This window comes from Polyodon spathula, chromosome 1, assembly GCF_017654505.1.
Source record: "Polyodon spathula isolate WHYD16114869_AA chromosome 1, ASM1765450v1, whole genome shotgun sequence".
NCBI lineage: Eukaryota > Metazoa > Chordata > Actinopteri > Acipenseriformes > Polyodontidae > Polyodon > Polyodon spathula.
This window is the reverse complement of record NC_054534.1, coordinates 18,755,930-18,775,816: the sequence shown is the minus strand read 5'-3', so window position 1 is coordinate 18,775,816 and position 19,887 is coordinate 18,755,930. Positions and strand designations below refer to the sequence as shown.

Here is a 19,887-nt window from a genome sequence, read left to right as displayed (position 1 = left end):
AGTAGAAAAAAATGTGCAGTTTACCTTTACCGCTCTTTTGCCCTTATAAAAGTGTGTCATGGTATAAGCATAGCAAAGTGTAGTAGATCACAGTGAAAGCAGTATAGGTAGGCATTGTAAAGCTCACAGAATTAAGGTAAAGCATTAAAAAAAAACATGGCAAACCATAGAAAGTCATGGGACATGAATGGGAAAACTGCAAAAATATTGTGCAAATTTATTGTGCTAAACTTCACAAATTCAGATAAATGCATTTTGATCTTAGGATCTAACAGCAGCAGCTTAAAATATGACTGCTTTGTCTTAATATTCCCGCACCAGTAAAAGAGCAGCCTTGTGTCGAATTTTAGACCAGTAAGATCAGGATCTGCATCTATTTAGATCACTGAAATAGAATGTTCTTTCAAAATATACGAAATTGAAAGGGAAGAGAAGCAGATGATGTGGAATGTCTTCTTCAAATGACGTGACTGAACTTCTTTTGTATCATGACCTTATACAGAAATCAACCTTATCAATTGCAAAGCGTTCTGGAATATAGCACACTCTTTTTAGGAGCGTACCATTATTCTATAGGAGAGGTGGATCCCCCTACCTTTAAAAAGACCAAGACCCCCTTTCCCAAATTGTTTTTGACATATGTCTCCTTTGGCTGACTTGCAACTCCTCAAGGACCAGTATATTCATACTGTATTCCTTGAATGTAAGATTGTGTAGTATTTTGTTGTACTTTAAAACCATGAATTATTTAATATACAATAATTAGAAATCACATAAGGGTGTAATTTCTTATTGTTCAGTAAGAGCATTACTACAAGACTTCATAAATATGATAAATGATGAATTTACATGTTTTATTGCACTTTCAATTAGAATTTATAATTTATATATATATATATATATATATATATATATATATATATATATATATATATATATATATATATATATATATATATATATTACAGTCCCGAAGCTCCTCTTCGTAGGGGTATGTATACTACGACGGTGGTCGTACGAACTCACCTATCCCTACCACGACTAACCCTCTACACATTGGACAACCAGACACGGTGGTGTACATTGCGAACGGTAAAAATGATTATTTATAATTTGGTCTCGTCTGACCACAACACCTTTTGCCTCATTTTTTGCAGGATCACTCAGGTGCTTTGTTGCAAACTCCATGCAGGCTTTGAGATGGCTTATTTTTAGTAATGGCTTCCTTCTTGTCACCCTGCCATACAGACTACTTTTGTGAAGTGTTCTGGATACTGTTGACTGATGCACATTTTCTCCCATCTCAGCCAGTGGCATCCCTCACCAGTTTCCTCCTTGCCCAGCTGCTCAATTTGGAGGGACGGCCTGACCTAGGCAGTGTCTGGATGGTACAATGCACCTTCTCTTTTTTGATGATTGCGTAGACTGTGTACCATTCTCCTGATCAGTGCTTTTCAATGACTTTATCCCTGACTTGTTTTGAAAGCTCCTTGGTCTTCATGGTTGAGTCTTTGCTTGAAATCCACTACCTGACCAAGGAACCTCACAGAGACAGGTGTTTTTATTCAGTGCCTGTATAAAGTCTACACCCCCTTGAACTTTTTTCACATATTGTTGTGTCAGTGCCTCAGAGTTTCATGCATTTAAGTGAGGATTGTTTTCCACTTATCTACACACCATACTACACACTGTTAAGGGAAAAAAAGTTTTTATTGAGAAAAAAAATATATATTAAAAATGCAAAACTGAAAGATCATAATTGGATAAGTCTCCACCCACCTGAGTTAATACTTGGTGGAAGCACCTTTGGCGGCAGTTACAGATGTGAGTTTATTGGGATAGGTCTCTAACAACTTTGCACACCTAGATTTAACAATATTTGACCATTCTTCTTTACAAAACTGTTCAAGCTCTGTCAGGTTCCTTGGGGAGAATTTATGGACAGCAATCTTCAAGTCATGCCACAAATTTTCAATTAGATTTTGGTCAGGGCTCTGACTGGGCCACTCAAGAACATTTACCTTTTTGTTCCTTAGCCACTCCAGTGTAGCTTTGGCTGTGTGCTTTGGGTCGTTGTCATGCTGAAAGGTAAATTTCCGTCCCAGTTTCAGCTTTCTTGCAGAGGGCAGCAGATTTTCCTCAAAGGACTTCTCTGTACTTTGCTCCATTCATTTTCGCTTATGTCCTGACAAGTGCCCCAGTCCCTGCTGATGAGAAACATCCCCATAACATTATGCTGCCACAACCATGCTTCACAGTAGGGATGGTGTTCTTTGAGTGATATGCTGTGTTGGGTTTGCGCCAAACATAATGTTTTGCATTTAGGCCAAAAAGTTCCATTTTAGTTTCTTCAGACCACAAAACTTTTTGCCACATGGCTACAGAATCTCCAGAGTGTTTTCTTTTGTATTCTTCAAACAGGATTCAAGGTGGCCTTTCTTGAGTAATGGCTTCCTTCTTGCCACCCTACCATACAGGACAGATTTGTGGTCAGTCTCCTTCTTGCTCGGTCATCCAGTTTGGAGGGACGGCCTGATCTAGGCAGGGTCTTGGTGGTGCCATACACCTTCCACTTCTTAATAATCATCTTGACCATGCTCCAAGAGATATTCAAGGCCTTTGATATTTTTTTATACCCATCCTTTGTCCCGGAGTTCTTTTGAAAGCGCCTTGGTGCTCATGGTTGAGTCTTTGCTTTGAAATGCAGGAACCTACAGAAACTGCTGAATGTATCCTGAAATCATGTGAATCACTACAGTTTAACACAGGTGGAGGCCACTTAACTTGGTGTGTGATTTTGAAGGCAACTGGTTACACCTGAGCTAATTTAAGATTGTTATTACAAGGGGGGTGGACACTTATCCGACCAAGCTATTTCAGTTTTTGTTTTTAATAAATTTTCTACAAATTTCTAGAATATAGGATGTGTAGATAAATGAAAAAAAAAAAAAAAAACCTATTTAATGCATTTTAATTCCAGGCTATAAGGCAACAAAAGGTGAAAATTTTGAAAGGGGGTGTAGACTTTCTATAGGCACTGTGTGTATATATATATATATATATATATATATATATATATATATATATATATATATACACACACACACACACACACACACACACACACACACACACACACACACACACACACAAACAGATAAACAACACCTACAGAAAAATTTAAATAATTGACTACAAGTCGTCCTTCAGCTGGCTGGAAAAAGCTGACGACAGACTTGTAGTCTGAAATGTCCTATATAATATATTTGTTTGTATTAATAAATCACATTTTTTGTGTCTACATTACCTCTTTCTTTTGGATTTTGCTCCGTTGGGTGCACAGCGTTTTCCTTTTTCAAATTATATATAATCCTGGGTAGCTAGATGTTAAATAGTGTTTAAAGCCCCCATGGTTTCTAAGAAATGTCCCTGCCATACATTGAAAGAAGGCAATATAAATATTGTATCATGTTGCTTCTGTACTGGAATGCCATCACTCAGTTATCCATCACCAAATTATTTTTCAACTGTATTTTTTTTTGTCCTATCTAAAATAACTACCGTCTGGAAAAAAACATTTTTCGATTCAGTCTGTATTCATTCTAGGCAATATTGCCTTTATTCTTATTCAACTGTGTTCAGTAGTCTCCAATGATAGCCAGACTCAATTATACTGCAACCAGCAGAGCTACTCTATCATTGTGTCAGTCTGTTTCTTTATACAGTTCTGCACTGCTGATCTTGAAACTTAAAAGTATAGTACCACATATGGTTTCAAATACATAATAGTCTTTACTTATTTTAACTTGAAAATGTTGTTTTGGCACAATGACGAAAATATAATCTAACTAACAACAAAAACGGCAGTTCAATAAATCCTTATTGTATGTTTCTGCTTTCCTCTGAGCTTGATGTTATTTATAGCACGATGCTACAAGTCATAGCTGTGACATGGCTACAAATTTAAATATCTCCGTGTATGTGAATATCTTGTGCATGTCAGTTCTTAAGTGTTGCTAAATGTTTGAATTAAATACCCATATGGTGTTTCAACTGCAGAATCGTAAAAATGAATAAGTTACAAGCACTTGCTTCTTCAACTGCCAGACCCACAGTTTAGGCGGCATATTGAAATCAATACAATATAGCCGACAATTTATTCTTGGCTTTGTAATAAAATCAAAGTCATTATGAAAGAACATATAATAATCCTGTTGAGTGCTTGAAACACTGATGAAAGTCATTCTACACATTATATATTATTATTATTTACACTACGACTGTGCCACCCTCAGTGCGATGGTGCAAAAAAACAAAAATTCTAATCTAAGCTCTCTGCACAGATCAGTGACCATCGGGACTGATGGTAAACAAAAGCCAGAGACTGTTGCATTTTACAACACAACAAAGTACAGTGTGAATATACTGGATCAAATGGCACAGCTGAATTCTGTCAAAGGTGGTACTCACAGGTGGCCTGTGGCTGTTTTTTTATAATGTTTTGGACCTGGCAGCCATCAGTGCTTTGATTTTGTACAAGAAGTGCACTGGCAACACAATCACTCGTAGGGACTTCATTTTGCAGCTAGACCTGGAGCTACGGCAGAGACACAAGAGACATGAAAACCGGCTGGCAAATGCCCCTCAACCTTCAGCCAGCGCTGCGCCCACTGGCACACGGAATAAAAGACAATGCTAGGTTGCTAAATGCAATAAAAACAGATCTTTTGATGTCTGCGTCCGTTGTGAAAAGGCAGTCTGTGGTGAATGCACTGGTACAGTTGAAAAGTGTGTTTTCTGCACAGATTGTACATAGAAAGCTGTAATAGAACTCTGAACTGACAGACAGCCTTTGAACTCTGTGTCACCAAAGCGCTTTTACATTGCATAACTAGTTATCTATGTTTTATAATTTTATATGTGCATACAGCTTTCTATACCTGTTTACACAACAGTGTATAGCGTAAAGTTTATTTTATTACAGTTTTTCATGTTTATGTATATGTGCTCTTTTTGAAAGAAAATAAGAATAAATAAAAATGTTTAATTTTCTATTTAAATACTGTGTTTCTGCTCTGAAAATGTTATGTATGATGTTCATAAATAAAAATATTTAGTTGTATCCGATTGTTTGTTTTTCATTTTCATATCGAAGCCTTTTTAAAATGGAGCCGCACATTTTGCAGATGCATATGTATGTAGTCCGAAAATCTCAGCTTTTCTAGTGTTAAGGGGGAGGTGTCCCTGCTGTTTTCTAATGCCCATTGACAGTTTTTTTTTTACCTGCAACCACAATATATTATTGTGACAGAAATAGAATGATTCTTGGTGGCAAATCTCCCTCCCGACCTCTGAGGGCGCTAAGTACAGGGAACAGGGTACCCTAGACCGAATAGCCTGACAATTCATTCCCACCATTAAAAGGAAGTTAGTCATCTAGAAAGGGGGCGGAACTCCGGTGCAATAACTCTTCGACCCAGAAGGGAAACAATGTTGCAGCTGCGGATTGGAGGAGCGGTTGCAATCGTTTACCAAGGGGTCAAGAGTGATGGTAAAAATAGGGGACGGAGTGATGTGACCTGGTCCTTTGTTTATGGTTAAGGAAACGACCCGGAAGGACCTGTGTTAAAAAAATATCGTACGTGAGTGTTTTGTTTGTTCTGTCTGGTCTCTAATTGTTACTTCTTGTTATTAGTGAACCACTAACATGTTCCAGAGCTGTCACCAGAGGCCAGAATGAACCTGGACATCACTACACCTGTGTCATGATAATAATTGTATCAGCACCACAAGCATGCACCCAGGACTGGTGACTGTGTTTGTATATTGTGTGTGTAACTGGACTGTGTTTATTATTTGGGACTGCAAACCCTTTATTTTGAACAGTGCAATACACATTGCTGTGTATTGCCTGGGATTATTGTTTGAGTTCACCAGACCTGGATTACAATATTAAAAGCCTTTCTAATTGGATTATCACTGTCTTGTCTCCTAATTAAGCACTGCATCACTTCTGCACCTGTACACTGTTAACCACTTTGCCACAATTGTTCAAGATGGAAGATGGAGAAAAGGGTTCTTGAATATATATAATTTTCTTGCAAAACAAGAGTGTTACTCGTGCGGTCCATGATGAATGTGGTGAAAAATTTGATTGCCTAGTTGTTCTCCATGTATGGGATGATGTAGACATTTGTTTTTTAAAGTAATTGTAACTAAAGAAATAATTCCAAACATTTTCAGTAAACCTGCATTGGTAAGTATTAGAGAAGCAAGCTATGCTTTCAGACAGACGTGCACTTCCTCAGTCATTTCACCCTGTGGGTGCAACTGTTGTCACCTCTTCAATTTCTTCTTTTCAGTCATCAACTAACCAGCTGGCTGCCCTAGTGACTGACGAGCTTACATTTAGTAACATGCTTTGCTGCTGATGTGAAATGACCTGGAAAATGGAACATGGAAACTAAGAACTTTTTTTAACCTAATTTTGTTTTTTTTACTATCAGATTTTATGTTTTAAAATTAAAATACTTGGAGTCATGTCAAAAGTGCCAGCCAAATATATTGGTCAAAATATTTTATATTTATGCCATTTACTGTACTTAACCTAGGCTGCTTGATATTAACTTCATGGATATCCATATTTTTGGTTTGTTTGTTTTTAGACCATGTTTGGCTCAAAAAATAACTTATTTCTGCCCTACACAAGACTTTCTAACTCTACTTTCCTTTAATGATAACAAAGAGAATCACATTTAATAGTCAATTGTATTTTTTCACTGACACAGAAATATTACTTTAACATATAATTTACAAAAGAAAGTTGAAAACTCATAAAATTCATAACTGTACATGTAGTAAAACAATCAGTATCAAATGTTTTTCAAAACAATACAAACGAACAACATTCAGTACCTTAAAGTTGGTATTTGTCCAAATATTACAAATTACTCTAGCCATATACATCACAGATGTATATACACAATATCACAAAACACAAAACAATAACACAACCTGACATGAAATTAATAATTTCATGTCTGTGTAACAAAAATAAGAGATGAGTTCAATAAGCCAGTATAACAACGCCCAGAGCCCAGGACAAAGCCTCCTATTTTTTTAAGTTGCTGTGTGAGTTCTGTATATACAATACTGCACAGCATCTTAATTTTTCTTTAATAATACTAATAATAATAATAATACTAATAATAATAATAAACGGTTCATGGTGGTATAGATATCTGTAGAAACCTCTGTGCAATTAACATATTGGTGACCACGGAAAATGTTTTTTATTTTTTCCAACACTTTTTAGCATGTGCAAACAGGCATACACCAATAAAAATACTGTGAACAAACCCACAGTACTTATGTTTTACTTGGAAAGCTTTGTCCTGGGCTTACAAACCATTTCATTGACAGAAAAACTACACGAGAGCATTCATTGTGTGGCACTCTCATATCACTTTTCACTGTATTTCTCACTGCTGTGGTTGCGTGAGCCAACTGGAACATTCCACTGGTATTGGGAAATGCTATTCATATAAAATTACATTTCTACAATACCATTTTACTGTCTACGTTTCTAAAGTAACAATGACTTCAAATCAAAAGAGGTTTGTTGAGATAAGCAGCATCATTAGATTACTGGTAATCATTTCACCCCCACAAATACAAGTAGAAAAATAATTTAGCCCTGAGGCTGCTAAGTATCACAACATTACAGTATTAAACTTTTCACACAGTATATAGTTTTGATGTCTACACCAACCAGTAGAATCTTTGGTACCAACATTAAGGGCACCTGTTTTGATTTAAAACATCCTAAACTGATTTTTCAATATGTCTAAACAGTTTGTGACCTGTGACTTCTTCAGTGGTTTTATTGCACCATGCCAGCACAGCCGATGCACTCTTTGACAGGTGTATGGATGTGTATAGCTATGGTGCATGAAGCACACAAAGGGGCTTGTGTGACTTTGCTTTATCAAGTGAAAGGTTTGCCACACCAAACACTCTCAACTCTTGAACAGTTGCTTGGGGCCACTGCCACAAAGCCCTTGCTGGCATCACATATGTTCAGCCTGTCTGAGTCTGCCACCATTCATAAACAAGAGGACTGTGCACTGCAATTGATAGCTAGCTGACAGCATATCGTTTTGACCTTCTGAAGATTGTCAGGCATTATTGTTCCATACACTGCCAAGCAGCCTTTTTAACTTTGAGTTTCATTTTGACAACCAGTTAACTTCAAATCAGTCCAAAAGCACTTTTATTTTTGGAATTCAGATACCTAAATAGTTAAACACTCAATTATGTCCCATGACATCTTGGCACTTTTATTTTTACATTCACTTATTTTTTTTATCTTCATTTTAGCTGTCAGCACTACTGAAAAACCTCCTTCCAACATCCGCATCTGTCAGTTAATAAGCTAAGGCTTCTATTGCCTAGTAATGGCTGGTTAAGATTTCCACGACTGGGGTTGAGCACAGATCCCAAAAATACACTTCAAAGCTGTGCACACCTGGAAGTTGTCAATTTCAGTGCACCTTTATTGTGTAACATCTTTAAGGTTTTAAATTCCAGTGGCATCCTATGGGGGCTTGAGAAATAGCGGTACTTGAGTTCATCATAGTAATGGTATTTAACTGGTTTTCCATGGGAATCCTTTGGAAATGGCCAAAAGCCATAAAGATGAATCTCATCACAAAAGCGGGTAGCCATGGTGTACATCAGAAGTCCAGTGCTGGGACGCTTGATGTTGATTTTATTTGTCAACCAGTATCTGTAAAACAAAGATACAACATAAATCAATATACAGGGTCACTACAGGAGGAATAGTGTGGTCTGGTGGTTAAAGAAAGGGGCTTGTTACCAGGAGGGAGGTTCCCAGTTTAATCCCAGCTCAGTCACTGACTTGCTAAGCAAGTCACTTAACCACCTTGTGCTCCGTCCTTTGGATGAGATGTAAAACCAAGGTCTTATTGTAAGTGGTTAAAAGAGTGCTAAATGAGCAATTAATAATAGTTCCTAGAAATTTGTATTAATGAACATATCAGACACAGGTTTTGTTTTTATTTAAAGAATTTTCTTGCGGTCTACATATTTTTTAAATTGTCCCTTTGTGCGCCATGTTGTGGAAATCAATTGGGGAACAGTGCATGGGCGTCTCTTTAGTGTGGTTCCTTCTGTAAAAATATGAAATACCAGAAAGGAGCTTATTTTTAACAATTTTTATATTTTTGTTCAAAATGTTTCAGCACATAAATCTGTCATTACCGTAACACAACTAAAAAGTGTTGTACAAAAGAGAAATATATATAGAATCGATTAGGCATTATAACGTTACACATTAGTGAAAATATTTATTTAATTTTTCAAAAGATAAACTTTGATTTTCATATTTATTGACTAATAAAATTAAAGTTAAGTTTTGGCACTTATCAGGTTCTGTACTGATATTTTAAATTAAGAAATATGTTAGCACTTTTTTTAAAATATGAGCCCCTTAACCTAGTCATTCTGCATTCAAGGAAAAATGCTTTTGTGAAATACTAATGATTTAATTTATATTTAACAATAATTTAGTACAAAACATTTCTAAAAAGTGTCATGTCAGTAATGACTGTTACGGTAATGACAGCTGTAAGCATTTTTATGAACTTATAAAAATCAGAGGCCTACAGATTCTGACCCTGCCTAACACTGAACATATAAATCATGAAATAATTCTAACCTATAATCATTTGTTTTGTAAAATCAATGATTTTCAGACATTGAGTGAAACTGATCTACCCACCATGTGGCAATGTTGGAACTGATAAAATCTCTTTTCATGATCACATGCTCAAAGGGGTGGTCTAAGGCATATTTACACTAGGGGACAATACACTGTCTGTTACGGTAATGGCATTGAAAACTACGGTCAGGTTTTCAATGGCCTTTTATTCAAAAGTAGAAAAAAAAATACTTAAAAATACTAGTTCAACATTATACTGTGATACAACATTCCTTTTAAAAAAATAGCCATGTTTTATTCCATAATTTGTTTTGACGAGAAAGTAGAAGCTGGAAGCGGGGACATTGAACTTTTATAAAAAAAAAAAAAAAAAAAAAAAATCACCTTAAATATTAATATTGCATAGAAATAATGATGCATATTTGCTAAGTGTTAATGAAAACAGTATGTTAATGAAAACAGTATATATATAATATATATATATATAATATATATATATATATATTATATATAGATATATATATATATATACATAGACTGACACAAAACGTTTTTTTTTTTTTTTTTTAAATATTTAAATATGCTCTACTTTGAGATGGGGACTCAATTTTCCCATTTCTGTAGAATGACCCTTATAAGCAAGGCCATGGTCAAGAAAGATACAAATGGGTAGCTGTCTCTACCAAAAATGGGAAAACTGTTACAAAGATAAGACCCTAACCGAAATGAGGAGGCACTTGGGATAATATAACTTGCCCATCTTTCTCACCTATTAAACATGGCAGAGTATCTTTCAGTGCTGCTTGAAGAACACTAGCCAAGCACATGCTCCACATGTAATAAAACACTATCTCACTTCCTATTAAATCAGAACATTATCCACCTTGAAACCATTGCCTCATATCTAATCCTTGCTGACATTCTTGAAACTGAACTTTGCAAACCAGCTTTACTAATAGATCTTCTAGGATGTCTTCAGGGTAATACAGCAGTCTGGTATTATAATAGTATCCTAATGGTATTTTTTGAAACCTAACACATTAACAAATCCCTTGCAGCACATGGCAATTTAACTGGCCTATTTTCCGTCTGACTGCTTTAACTGAATTATTTTATTTTCCCTCTTAGACACATATGTTGGCACTACTGATGAAGAAACAATAACTGTGATTAGCTGATAGGGTAGCCAATAAGAACATAAGAAAATTTACAAACGAGAGGAGGCCATTCGGCCTATCTTGCTCGTTTGGTTGTTAGTAGCTTATTGATCCCAGAATCTCATCAAGCAGCTTCTTGAAGGATCCCAGGGTGTCAGCTTCAACAACATTACTGGGGAGTTGGTTCCAGACCCTCACAATTCTCTGTATAAAAAAGTGCCTCCTATTTTCTGTTTTAAATGCCCCTTTGTCTAATCTCCATTTGTGACCCTTGGTCCTTGATTCTTTTTTCAGGTCGTAAAAGTCCCTGGATTGACATTGTCAATACCTTTTAGAATTTTGATTGCTTGAATCAGGTCGCCGCATAGTCTTCTTTGTTCAAGAATGACTACATTCAATTCTTTCAGCCTGTCTGCAGATGAAATGCCTTTTAAACCTGGAATAATTCTGGTCGCTCTTCTTTGCACTCTTTTTAGAGCAGCAATATCCTTTTGTAGCGAGGTGACCAGAACTAAACACAATATTCAAGATGAGGTCTTACTAATGCATTGTACAGTTTTAACATTACTTCCCTTGACTTAAATTCAACACTTTTCACAATATACCCAAGCATCTTGTTGGCCTTTTTTATAGCTTCCCCACATTGTCTAAATGAAGACATTTCTGAGTCAACAAAAACTCCTAGGTCTTTTTCATAGATTCCTTCAATTTCAGTATCTCCCACATGATATTTATAAGCACATTTGTATTGCTTGCGTGCAGTACCTTACACTTTTCTCTTAAATGTCATTTGCCATGTGTCTGCCCAGTTCTGTATCTTGTCTAGATCATTTTGAATGACCTTTGCTGCTGCAACAGTGTTTGCATTGGTGGTTAGGGTATTGGGCTCTGGTATATGACCAGCTCTAGGACATGGTTTGCTTTCTAAGGGCACATAAGTAAGGCTAAACTAGTGAAGGATGTAGTATAATAAATTATATTTCACTTCAAACTGAACATTACTTTGGAAAAATGAACATTCAGAAAAAGGTTGGGGCTGCATTTATTAAAATAATAAACTTTAAACATGTAAACATTTAGTTTACTAGTTATAAAATGTTTAGAAAATATATAAAACTATAAATTAACAATAATGAACTGACAAGTCTGTGTCACTAATCTCTCATATATTTTTTTGTATCACGCTGCATTCGCATACTGACTCAACGACAACCCGGTTCATTATTAAACACTTTGTTTTTTTTAAATAAATACCTGCATATGCAAGCTCCTATATAAGGTCCAATGAATACTCAGAGGCTGACCTGTGGAGTGTAAACCAGGGGTGCATTACATTCTGCCACCATGTTACACTGATTTATTTCTTTATGTTTTAATTTCTTAGCAACCACTGATGAGGATAGTCTGGACTGCTCACATGATCCACCCACACTCATCCACATGCACAGGTGAAAAGGTTTATGCTCTGTTGGAAGTGGTGAGGGGGTTTGATTAATAATTTAGCACCAGTCTCTCTGGTGCAAAACTTTCAAAACAATTTAGTACCAATTTTCAAAATGATTTTCACCCCTGTAAATGACCTTGCTGTATATCATGACACGGTTAGTGTCAACATTTTAAAATAAGAATTCTTCTCTACCTGGAAAAGGAGACCGTATAGGAAAAAGGCAGGTGAAGCTCAATTAAGAGCTGATGTTTCAAATGATGACCAACCTCCAATAGGACCAATAATATTTAAGAAAGCCCATTTTTGCAAATAATATTTAACTAAGCTTTTTTTTGTAAATTTAATGCAGTTTTATTGCCAAAATAAGATATACAACAAAAGAGGGTAAAAAATATACAAAGTTCATTATAAATAGTTTAGGAAATTGAGCACATCATCTTTTTAGCTCTGGTACAAGAAAGCAATCTGAACTCTGTGTATTCAAAATGAATTAATAGGGATTGTGTGCATATGCAATTCCAATATAAATTGTGAGTGACCATATATCTGAATTTTATTTTTTATTAACCTTTTAACCAGGAAAGTCCCAGTGAGATTAAAATCTCTTTTTCAAGGGAACCAATGCTCTTGGGAAATGCCTGCCTTAGGTAGGTATTGGCTGAGCATTTTATGTCACAGCTGCAGAGAGGCCCCTCCGTGGAGTGATGTCCTCTGTCCCGTCTGCCGAGGGAATAAGTAGTCGCTCCGGAGCCCACTTCGTTTGCATCGAACCCGCGAATGCGAGTGATGCAACCTCGCAAAGTTTGGTGGTCATCTGCTCTTTCAGGGAACCAAGGTTACGGCAAGTAACCTAACGTTCCCTTTCAATTCGAAGATGACCATCAACCAGTACTTTTGGGAACGTATACTGGAGCCATTAGAGAGGGAGCATAAGCGGGCAGCATATAAGGAACGCCTCACTCGCCACCTGGTGTTTGTTGTGCGCGCATGTACCCACAAGTACCCTTGTGCCTAATGAAGGCATAGAGGGATCCACCACATTGATTTGGTAGAACCTTGTGAATGTATGTGGAGTAGCCCAGCTAGCCGCAGTACAAATGTCAGTCAATGATGCACCTCAAAAGAGCACCCATGACGTGACCACCCCTCCACGGCGGGGGTAGGCCAGCCTCATTATGAGCAGTTGATACTGTCCACAATCCAGTGGGCCAGTTGCTGCTTTGAGAGGACTTGCCCCAGGGTCCCTTCACCATAGCAAACGAAGAGCTGATCAGACTGACGCAGCTCTTTCGTCCTATCCATATACTCTCTCAATGCCCTCACCAGGCAGAGAGAATTCAGTTTCCTATCCGCCTCCAAATCAAAAGGGAGGGGGATGGAAGACCTCTAATTCCAATGATTAGAACAGGGAACAGGCTTCGATCCCTGGGGTTACACCGCATAGCCTTTCAGCTGATGTTCTGGGCACAGAAGCATTTGTCGTCCCTCCGGGCTGTTTACCTCCCCGGAGTGGTGAACCGGGCGGCAGTCCTCACCCGTCAGAATGGCGACTCCACCCTCCCTTTGATACAAAGGATGACAGAAAACTGAATTCTCTCTGCTCGGTGAGGGCATTGAGAGAGTATATGGATAGGACAAAAGAGCTGCGTCAGTCTGATCAGCTCTTCGTTTGCTATGGTGAAGTGACCCTGGGGCATGCCCTCTCGAAGCAGCTGGATTGTGGCCACAGTATTGACTGCTTATAATGAGGCCGGCCCACCCCCACCTGGGGCAGGTAGAGGAGTGAGCGGGTCCTGGACAGGCCGCTGGACATCCCTGCACATAAATACACTGCAGTGCACCTTGTGCTCCAGAATGGACATGTCCTCATGCTCACCGACAACATGTCAGTAGTGGTGTATGTGAACCACCAGGATGAGCTTGCTGGAGCAAAAGGTGCACTGCTCGGAGCTGCAGTGCATTTATGTGCAGAGATGTCCAGCGGCCTGTCCAGGAACCGCTCACTCCTCTACCTGCCCAGACCACACCCCAACCCAGGTTGGATGCGTCTGTTGTCACTACACCTTTGCACGGTAGGGAGGTTTGTCTCCACAAGTTTTGAATTGTCTCTACTCTGTCAGATAGGCCTACATGGTGAGGGAATCCACTGGAGACCCAAGAAGACCGTACAAATGTGTATTTTTTTTTTTAAATTTTTATGAAACTTTGAAATCAGTATGTGTATAATACATTTTGAAAAAGTATGATTACATTGTTTTTCCCATCTTCCGGGAGTTGAATAAAAGACGTATCATGTTCTGTAGGGTACAGTATTCCACAATCTAGCAACCCACGGGTATTGCCAAAAGAATGTCAGTTAGCAAAGCCATTGATTTTCAAACCTTTTTCAGATTTAACTTTAGTGCCTCTGTATTTTGTGTTACTAACTGTAGGCATGAAACTCAGCACACAAAGGGACCATATAGGTTTGGTGACAATACCATTCAGCCCACTCAGAAACCAATGAAAGTACACAGATTTCCAAGGACACATCTTTGTTATTCAGCCACTTACCCTCTCACCGCATGGACAAGTCTTAGTGATGGATAGGCAGTTCTCACTTTTAATTTATTCTTCAGGATCAGCTCATTAACCCACTCCACATGTTTTTCTCCACCTTTCACCATGAAGGCAGGGATCCAGAGGACACTACCGTTCAGCATGGCCAGCCTCTGGACAAATTTCTCTCTGTCTGATTCATTCTTAAATCCTCCATACACTCTCTGTATAACAGAGGGATTCATGGTGATGAAATCGGAGCTCATTCCCACATCTTCTGCAAACTCTGACAGGGGTGCCAAATTACATCTGGATAAAAGGGACATTTAGGATTTTAAACAGACTGCATATAAAGCCTGGGTTTAAATAAAATATTAATCTGTATAGGTGCAATTGGCAACCAATTTCCTGATCAAATATTAGACAGATAATAATCATCAATAACCCATGCATCAAGAACACTTTAATATTCAGAAGAAAAATGTGTTGACTCTTCAGCAAACGCAACATGAAAACATACATATGCACATTATTCTACACATTCTTTTTATTAAAAAGAAAGGATATCAATTTGTTTAATAATATATTATTTACCATCAAAAAATAACAAACCAAAAGGAGTGGGTTTGCAAAGGTACCAATAAAATGAGAGAAAACAATAATTTATATATATTTAAAAAAAATACACATTTCTATAGATGGATTGTGCGGTCAATATATTTATCAAACATAAAAGGTAACCTTTTTTTCACCTATGGAACTAAAGAGGAAAGCACAATAAACTACACTTAAACCACCCTATAGACTGTTCTAAGAAGATGCAGCAATGTTGCCCCGCCCCTGTGTATATTTCTGTTTTGTATGTTGCGTGTAGTGTGTTAATGTTGGTGTATTGTAATTGGTACACGGGATATAATATGGGTTATACGCACAAGTGTTTAAAACATATATTTGTATTTGAAAACGAGGATTGTACAGCACTTCAAGTGCAGGTAAAATGTAATAATATGTGAGCACAGGGAATTGCACTTTTATTAATTCAAGTGCAGTTGTACCGAGACTCTAATTGAATGATTGATTAGGAATCGAGTCTGGGTACAGCTGCATAAAAGCAGCATGTTTTCACTCGCTCGAGGTTGTGTGTTCAGTGAGTGGAGAACGGGTGTGGAGAGGAGAGAATTTAAATCGAGAACTAAACAAAGTAAATATATAACTGTTGTTTTGACTCACCGTGTTTGTCTGTTAGTCCATTGTTTGTTTAAGTGTTAGTCCATTTTGTTTGTCCATTTATTATGGTGTCAAGTGCCGAGTCCTGTTTTTTTGTACAACTGTTTTATTTTCTAATAATAATAAACCGCGCAGCAGCGCATGCATTCATCATTTCATCTCACAGTACTGTGTGTTTCTTCTGGTCTGACGTCCCCACTACAGCCGGCTTTGTCACAGAATAATATTATATATAGTAAGTAGTGCAAAGATTTTATCACAGTACACCTTGAGCTGTTTAGTTTCTAATTTTTTTAGTGCAATTTTTGTTTACTGTGGTGAGACAGGAAAAGATAGACAAATACGTCAAATAAAAAGCTTTAGCTTTGATAACTTGTTTTGAAGAAAAAAAACTTAAGTGTTTTTGCATTTATTTTGTGAAACAGAACAGTAGCTATTCTAAAACTGTGGGGCAGGGGTTGGGGTTGTAGATGGGTTGAAGGTGGGGCCTTACAGTTTAAATATGCAACAGGAAACTTCACATAAGCAAAACATTATTTTGAATACCTTTATTCTAGAAGCACTTAAGTAAAGACACATTTGCCCTAGTAAATACAGGAGACCCCTAAACTAAACCTTTAAAAGCTAATTTGTTTACTTCTTTTAAGGACTATATATAACTGCTGACTCTTGTGCTTGTTTTTTTCTGTGCGTTCCCAGTATTTTTTAAAATATATTGTAGGGGGACAATGATGATGACAGTAGAATGATACCCGTTTTATATTTGGAGTTCTAATGAACGTAACTAAAAGGTAAAGATGATGTATATGGTACTGTAACCAAACAATGTGTTCACACATCAAACTGAACCAGCTGATCCATTCCAACAGCTTACAAAAACCCACCTTATTACAAAGTCATGGCTGTCAATTTCATTTCCACATCCACTGTCAAGAAGAATCCCTGAGTTGCCAACCACAGCACAGGTTTTGAATCTCCTGTTTTTCATCGGCGACACCTCTGGCAGTAGACTGTGTAAATTATGTGAAACGTTGAGTGTTCGATGTCTTTCTAGCACATAGTGGATTACATCACCAGGCTTAAAGCTGCTTTTGACAATTGAGACATCCTTCTCTGCATCGAGAAATCGAAGAATATCTTTCCTGTGTGTGAACAAACAGCATGATTCAATTCTGTTGCATACAGCATGATCAAGTTTAAGTTTTTTTTTTTTTTTTTGATAATTTAAAAAAATTATTGTAAGACACCATGCAAACAGATTAATCAGATTTCACAGAATGAGTGACAATACAGGTAAAAAAAGTGATATCAAATGGATACTTTATCTAAATTTGACCTGTATGATTATCTGTAGTTTCTGCTTAGATCATTATTTACTACATATTCCAGCAAAATTGCTTCAATGCTGATGGTTGAGATAGGAAAGTACATTAGTGTTACGCTGTGCAAAGAAGCCCATAGTTAAAGCATTGTAACACTGATATCCTTCTGCTTTGTATTTTTACAAGCAATCTGTGTTGGAATAGTTAGTAAGCATAGCTATATATATATATATATATATATATATATATATATATATATATATATATATATATATATATATATATAAAAACAGACTCAAGAGACATGACAATACAAGGGGAAACAAAAAGTACATAATCACATTTATAAAACACACAGTGACATCAATCAGCAGCATTACATCCAAGACAGGTAAGGTACGTAAAAGGGTTATCCCATGTGCTTTAAATCTAAGAGAGACCATTACTTACTAGTATTTCAAATTAAATGAAAAGAAACGCTTTTCACCCCTTCTTTTTTTACTGCAGACTGCTGATCTGAAAACATACGAGGGTCCAATATCTCCGTCTCCAGGATTTCCATGGGCTTCCGTAAAGTCTAATGGGATTTTAAATCAAGGGTTTGCACACGTTTGGGAGAACTATCTTTCGCCAATCGTCTCCCAAAAATGTACAACTCCTACTTATAGTATGAAGATGGAATTTGACAATATCTCCTATTATGGCTATAAAGTACTTGGGAATTGCTTAGAGCCTCTTGCCACTGTTTTCCCTTTAATCCTCATTAACATATTCTCTAAGCACAAAGACAATTCCAAAGCTCTCACTACATTCATGCTTGACTAGCAGGCAATTGAAATATGACACTGCCTGTCTCCTCATACACAAGCAGCAGCTTCAGCAGCAAGCAAGCAATCAAGCAGGCTGTGACATAGTAGCTTGCTCTCACACACACACACACACACACACACACTCCCACATCCAAGCACACAGCCTCAACTGAGGGGATGCTAAAAGTTATTTCACAGGCAAAGTGTGCAAACTAAATAAACAGTTAAATTCTATGTGCATGTGTTACAATTAATTAATTTAGTTCCATGAAAGGAAAATGCAACTGGAATTATACTCAATGGTTCCTTGAAGCTTAGACTTTTGGTCCGCTGGTTTGGAAACTTAATCTGTTGAAGTGTCCAGTACAAAACTCTCCTCTCCGCAACTAAGTCTTCAATCCCACTTTGGAGCAAATTCGTCAACAAAGCTTTCAATTCTTGATAGAATCAACAAACAGCTGCAACAAAGTCTTCAGCCCTCGGTATAGGATCCACAACAGCGCCCGTCTGCTCTGTCCTCTTCGCTGAATCTTTTAGCTACGCAGGTAGCAGGGTACAGTTTCTTTTGGATACTGTGGTTTTAGGTGTATAGCAGACCCAGACTGGTTTGTCTGCTAATAGTCACTGTAAGTTTTACGGCAGTCTTCTAGTCAGGCCTCAGTCTCGTTGCTTGTGGTCGTTGACTCGCTGGCAGCTTGCTTCTTCATCTTGGGTCCGTTTTAGGTCCCGTCTTGATTCCGTTTTTAGGCAGTCCCGGAGTTGCAGCTTTGCTTAGCAGGGTGACAGCACCTTGTTTAACATTCAATGCGGAGCGCAAAATGTTCAATTTTGCTTTGATTTTTATAGTCTTTCCTCTGTGAGTTGCCACTTTCATGAGATCATTTGTGTATGTTGCCTTTTTAACTCACAAATCTTAGAGATTTGTTCTTTGTCTGCTTCCTTTCGTCCAGCAGCTTGTTGTTGCAGTTGGTACTTCTTGACATCTATACTTTGTCTTCCTTGCACCAAACTGCTTGTGTTTGTAGTTTCGCAGTCTCTTCACTGTCCTTTCAGCCTCACCCAGTCCTGATGCCCCCTCCCATCCCTGGTCATCTTCAGTTCACTATTCCTGCAAGGAACCAAGTGGCTCTTTTTCCTAAGACACAGCAGTTTGCTTTTTTCCTAAGACACAACAGTTTCATTTATTAGTCCAGTTATATCATTAATACATGTTCATGTATTATCATATTCAGGGAATATGTCCTACAGTTTGTTTGGTTCTACCGTCTCGCCGGGTTTGAAATTGCTGGCTGTGAGCTCCCAAGACGGTGAGCCACAGTACGCTGCCTTAGTCCAGCCTCCGACAAGCCGACTGCATGAAGGCGCTGCTCTCTTGACAGACGTGACGTATTGTTTTTTTTTTCTGTGATTTTCTTTATTGCTTTTATTCAAGCTTGCAATTCAACAGCTGAAATCACTCCATGCCCAGTGTCCAATCAACTGTCTCACTAAATAGGTTATTAAGTTCATATGCTTCAGTCATAATCACTCAAGCGTGTCATGGTCAAGGATGAATGAAAAAAAAAATCAAAAACATTTTGTCAATGTCCATCATTTATATACCTTTTTTTAATAAATGTGTTATAACAGTGATAAGTTTTTTTTT

General features: G+C 37.5%; 1 protein-coding gene across 1 annotated transcript in view; it reads right to left on the bottom strand.

Moving 5' to 3' along the window:
• Positions 1-7,194: 7,194 nt before the first annotated feature.
• Positions 7,195-19,887, bottom strand: part of LOC121315107 (CMP-N-acetylneuraminate-poly-alpha-2,8-sialyltransferase-like) — a 35,549-nt gene continuing 22,856 nt past the window's right edge. The window contains exons 3-5 of the mRNA XM_041249028.1: positions 16,996-17,253; positions 14,900-15,193; positions 7,195-8,788 (exon numbers count right to left, since the gene is read on the bottom strand). Of these exons, the coding sequence (XP_041104962.1) occupies positions 8,512-8,788; positions 14,900-15,193; positions 16,996-17,253 (829 nt within the window). The 3' untranslated portion in view covers positions 7,195-8,511. The remainder of the gene's footprint in view (positions 8,789-14,899; positions 15,194-16,995; positions 17,254-19,887) is intronic.